At 48.4% G+C, this 6000-nt stretch overlaps 1 protein-coding gene across 1 annotated transcript in view; it reads left to right on the forward strand.

Annotated features, from left to right (window-relative positions):
• The window catches only part of UBASH3A (ubiquitin associated and SH3 domain containing A), a 234285-nt gene extending 228944 nt beyond the window's left edge, over nucleotides 1-5341 (forward strand). The window contains exon 14 of the mRNA XM_085620748.1: nucleotides 3521-5341. Coding sequence (XP_085476874.1) covers nucleotides 3521-3649 — 129 coding nt within the window. The 3' untranslated portion in view covers nucleotides 3650-5341. The remainder of the gene's footprint in view (nucleotides 1-3520) is intronic.
• Nucleotides 5342-6000: the final 659 nt, after the last annotated feature.

A 6000-nucleotide genomic window follows, 5' to 3' on the forward strand; every position in this document is an offset into this window, starting at 1 on the left:
CCTATCGCTGAATTGATCGCTGACTTCGATTTTACAAACAGTGCTGTACTTGTATTACTTGTTCAAAAGTGTCTTCACTCCATTGTAATTGTTGGTGTTGTTGAACACCATGATTCATGCTCAATAAAATCAATAAAGATGAAAATATATATATAGATCTCACATCAGGAACCACACGCACATCTACCACGTGAAGAGCAAGCCAGAAACAAACAGGTTTTAATTCCAGCAGGCATTACATCCGACATGACGCGTTTCGACCTAGATTGGATCTTAATCAAATCTAAATGCAAGGGTCAGTTGCTCTCAAGTTTAAATGCACTGAGTTCTTAAACAGTGAAGAAGGACTTCAAATGAGAACAGCATTGAAAAAATGGTCATTCAGTTTCTTTGAATATTCTATTCCTTTTTGTTTGGGCCAAAGCACACTCTGACTAATCCATCGTGGGAAACAGCGTTTACAACGCTGTTCTTACCCCGCAGGTAGGTAACAACGCGGTTGTTACAACGACCGCGTTGTTACCACGCGTGCCTTTACAACGCAGATCATTTCTACGACTTGCGCTGAGTGGCGTGCAACAACAGGGAATGTGTTGTATTTTAAATCCAACACATTCCCTGCTGTTGCGCTAACTGGAGTAGGGATAGTAATTTATACTATTCCTAAGTCCAGCGCTACATCTAGTGCAAGTCATAGAAACGACTTGCGTTGTAAAGGCACGCGTGGTAACAATGCGATCGTTGTAACAACCGCGTTGTTACCTAGCGTGATGTAATACGTGGCGTTGTAACGTCACATATTCATCCATCGCTGATGCATTTTATTGGCAATGTTCGAGTTTGTTGTACACTGACCCTCAGTGACTTAATCTTGAATGAACTACATTATCCATAATCCTTTGCAACTGTTCAACATTATTGCATCCTTCTCTTTTTTTTAACGCACGAGGGGAAGTGCCCTTGAGGTAAATAGGGGAGATATTTCCCGCCTTGCACTATATGGAATTGATCCTTTTGATGCGTAATATAAGGGGGCATTTTTTCCATACTTACCTACTAAGGCACGACATAATTGCAGTTTAAAGAAAAGAGAAGGACGCAATAATGTTAGATGTTATGCCTGCTGGAATTAAAATATATATATCGAAACACGTCACTGTTGGTGTTATGCCAGCTGGAATGAGAGAGAGTGTGTGTGTCCATGTGTATGCGTGTCCATGTGTGTGTGTGTGTGTGTGTCTGTGTGTGTGTGTCCGTGTATGTGTTTGTGTGTCTGTGTGTGTGTGTCCCCGTGTGTGTGTGCCCCTCACGGTCCATTGTGTTGCACCTTCCCCTCTGTGCCTCTAATGATCCATAGTGTTGTACCTTCTGCACTGAGCCCCTCGCTGCCCATGGTGTCACAACTTCTGCTATGTGCAGCTCACAATCCATTGTGTTTCACCTTCTCCTCTATGCGGCTCACGCTCCACAGTGCCACACTTTCTCGTCTGTGCCGCTCACTCTCCATAGTGTCACACCTTCTCCTCTGTGCCCCTCACGGTCCATAGTGTCACACCTTCTCCTCTGTGCGGCTCACGGTCCATAGTGTCACACCTTCTCCTCTGTGCCCCTCACGGTCCATAGTGTCACACCTTCTCCTCTGTGCGGCTCACGGTCCATAGTGTCACACCTTCTCCTCTGTGCGGCTCACGCTGCACAGTGTCACACTTTCTCCTCTGTATGGCTCATGTTCCAGAGTGTTGTACCATCTCCTCTGTGCTGCTCACACTCCACAGTGCCACACCTTCTCCTCTGTGCCTCGAATGATCCATAGTGTCACACCTCCTCCTCTGTGCCCCTCACGGCCCATAGTGTCACACCTTCTCCTCTGTGCGGCTCACGGTCCATGGTGTCACACCTTCTCCTCTGTGCGGCTCACGCTGCACAGTGTCACACCTTCTCCTCTGTTCGGCTCATGGTCCATAGTGCCACACCTTCTCCTCTGTGCCCCTCACGGCCCATGGTGCCACACCTTCTCCTCTGTGCGGCTCACGCTGCACAGTGTCACACCTTTCCCTCTGTGCGGCTCACGGTCCATAGTGTCACACCTTCTCCTCTGTGCGGCTCACACTGCACAGTGTCACACCTTCTCCTCTGTTCGGCTGATGGTCCATAGTGCCACACCTTCTCCTCTGTGCCCCTCACGGCCCATAGTGTCACACCTTCTCCTCTGTGCCCCTCACGGCCCATAGTGTCACACCTTTCCCTCTGTGCGGCTCACGGTCCATAGTGTCACACCTTCTCCTCTGTGCGGCTCACGCTGCACAGTGTCACACCTTCTCCTCTGTTCGGCTCATGGTCCATAGTGCCACACCTTCTCCTCTGTGCCCCTCACGGCCCATAGTGTCACACCTTTCCCTCTGTGCCCCTCACGGCCCATAGTGTCACACCTTCTCCTCTGTGCCTCTAATGATCCACAGTGTCACACCTTCTCCTCTGTGCCCCTCATGATCCATAGTGCCACACCTTCTCCTCTGTGCTTTTCACACTCCGCAGTGTCATATCTTCTCCGCTGTACGGCTTATGGTCCACAGTATTGCACCTTCTCCTCTGTGCCCCTCACGATCCATAGTGTCACACCTTCTCCTCTGTGCCTCGAATGATCCATAGTGTCACACCTTCTCCTCGGTGCCTCTAATGAATCATAGTGTCACACCTTCTCCTCTGTGCCCCTCACGGTCCATAGTGTCACACCTTCTCCTCTGTGCCTCGAATGATCCATAGTGTCACACCTTCTCCTCGGTGCCTCTAATGAATCATAGTGCCGCACCTTCTCCTCTGTGCCCCTCACGGTCCATAGTGTCACACCTTCTCCTCTGTGCCTCGAATGATCCACAGTGCCACACCTTCTCCTCGGTGCCTCTAATGATCCATAGTGTCACACCTTCCCCTCTGTGCGGCTCACGGTCCATAGTGTCACACCTTCTCCTCTGTGCCCCTCACGGTCCATAGTGTCACACCTTCCCCTCTGTGCGGCTCACGGTCCATAGTGTCACACCTTCTCCTCTGTGCGGCTCACGGTCCATAGTGTCACACCTTCTCCTCTGTGCCCCTCACGGTCCATAGTGTCACACCTTCTCCTCTGTGCCCCTCACGATCCATAGTGTCACACCTTCTCCTCTGTGCCCCTCACGATCCATAGTGTCACACCTTCTCCTCTGTGCCCCTCACGGTCCATAGTGTCACACCTTCTCCTCTGTGCCCCTCACGATCCATAGTGTCACACCTTCTCCTCTGTGCCCCTCACGATCCATAGTGTCACACCTTCTCCTCTGTGCCCCTCACGGTCCATAGTGTCACACCTCCTCCTCTGTGCCCCTCACGGTCCATAGTGTCACACCTTCTCCTCTGTGCCCCTCACGGTCCATAGTGTCACACCGCCTCCTCTGTGCGGCTCATGGTCCATAGTGTCACACCGCCTCCTCTGTGCTACTCACGCTCCATAGTGTCACAGCTGCTGAATGCCTCTTTACCTGTGCAGGTACCATCCCTAGCCATGTGCTGCTGTGTGGAGGACAAGGAGGAGGGCAGGTGGCAGATGACGGCGCCACCAGTGAAGGCGCTGACCCATGGATCCAACTCCGCCTTCCATTGGAGCATCATTATCTGACCTGCGAGCCTGCTGTTGGTGCCCCGGCCCTATTCCGGGAGACTTTGGTGGAAGGAGCCCGGACCAGCCCTTCATGTTTCATCTATGGAGGTGGAGCTCCTCTGGTGCTGTGCATCATCACATGTCTGCATCCCGCACCTCTGAAGGGGGAGAGCAGTGGGGGTGGGGGCGGGGGTGGCCAAAAGCTGCATCCCCCAGTCTTATACCACTGTACCTGGTGACCACTGATAGGCCTTGGTTTTTGAGTCCTCATGGTGCCTGATGGAACACACTTCACAAATGTTTCCTTAAAAATAAAAAGGACTCACTTTATTAAGGCTCCCATAGGTCACACAGGCAGCATCAACGTGTGCTCGTGACTAGTGAAGATGCTGAAAACAGGTAGTGGCTTCTTCAAATTTGACCAAATGAAAATCCCTCTGACTGTAGCATCCAGGATTGCCTGAAGTTTGCAAATACCTTTCTCAAGCAGATGGAAGAGTTTCAAAACTCGAGCCTTGATTGCACAAATGAGTTTGCTGTGATAATCCTTTGACCTCACACAGAACGACATCTTTAAGGTACATTTCCAACTTCATTGTGGGGTTAGATTTGTGTTTTACGGGGAACAACCTTTACAACGCAACTTTTACAACGCACTACCATTACAACGCATTTTTTACAACGCATAATCCATTACAACGCATGACATTACAACGCATGACACTACAACGCATTTTTAAAAACTACCTTTACAACGCATTCCATTACAACGCATACTACCATTACAACGCATACCATTACAACGCATAATATTACACTATACTATCCAACACTTACCCTACTGATGCACCCCCTGGAGTTAGAATAGTAATTTTTACCCCTACACTATCCAACACTTACCCTACTGTTGCACCCCCTGGAGTTAGAATAGTAATTTTTACCCCTATACTATCCAACACTTACCCTACTGATGCGCCCCCTGGAGTTAGAATAGTAATTTTTACCCCTATACTATCCAACACTTACCCTACTGATGCACCCCCTGGAGTTAGAATAGTAATTTTTACCCCTATACTATCCAACACTTACCCTACTGATGCACCCCCTGGAGTTAGAATAGTAATTTTTACCCCTACACTATCCAACACTTACCCTACTGTTGCACCCCCTGGAGTTAGAATAGTAATTTTTACCCCTCCACTATCCAACACTTACCCTACTGTTGCACCCCCTGGAGTTAGAATAGTAATTTTTACCCCTACACTATCCAACACTTACCCTACTGTTGCACCCCCTGGAGTTAGAATAGTAATTTTTACCCCTACACTATCCAACACTTACCCTACTGTTGCACCCCCTGGAGTTAGAATAGTAATTTTTACCCCTATACTATCTAATACTTACCTTAAATGTAATTTAATATTATGCGTTGTAATGGTATGCGTTGTAAAGGTAGTATGCGTTGTAATGGTAATGCGTTGTAAAGGTATTTTTTAAAAATGCGTTGTAGTGTCCTGCGTTGTAATGTCATGCGTTGTAATGGATTATGCGTTGTAAAAAATGCGTTGTAAGTGCATGCGTTGTAAAAGTGTGCGTTGTAACGTCATACATCCGTGTTTTACACTGCTATACAGATCCAATTTATGTAATGTCTATTTCCACCTTTATCAAAGGCTTCTGTTTCAGATATTAAACTATTATACAGACAGAGACATTTTATGTAATGCGTATTTGTGTATAAAACAAATAGAACATACAGCAAGAGTTCCACGTTTTGGCCTATTTTACAACAATGCACACAAACTAATATCCATGCTCAGGGTGTTTGTACAGCGGAGTTAACACAAGAGTTTACTCACTTTTTACAGTTCGAAGGATGCTGACGACCTGGCTCTTACCTGCCCCCACATTGGCTCCGCCCTTACAGTTTCTGCTTCAGTGCCAAGATAACCTTCTGGGTGAGCTGTGCGCTATACAAATAAACATAAGAGCGCTAGGTGTTAAACTGCCAAGGAAATGCCGTGACTTTCCAGTCATGTCCAGAGAAGCAGGGCTTCTTGACAGGAGGTCCACGGCCTGCCCCACCCTGTTTGTTGCAGTACCACATGGCGGTGGTGCTGTCCATGAACACCTGCACTAGCTTTCCGTTGATGGAGGATAGAAAGGCATTCAATGCCAATCGGATCATTCGGAGGTCCAACAGGTTGATGTGGAGGTTGGATTCCGCCAGAGACCAGAGTCCTCAGATCTCCACCTCTGCCAGATGCCCGTCCCATCCCAGAAGAGACGCATCTGTCACCACCATCAGTTGGGGAAGGAAGAGGAGCTAATCATTGTCTGTCTGCCACCCCTGCAAATCTTTTGCAGTG

The sequence above is a fragment of the Triturus cristatus genome, chromosome 8 (assembly GCF_964204655.1).
Source record: "Triturus cristatus chromosome 8, aTriCri1.1, whole genome shotgun sequence".
In the NCBI taxonomy this organism is placed as follows: Eukaryota; Metazoa; Chordata; class Amphibia; order Caudata; family Salamandridae; genus Triturus; species Triturus cristatus.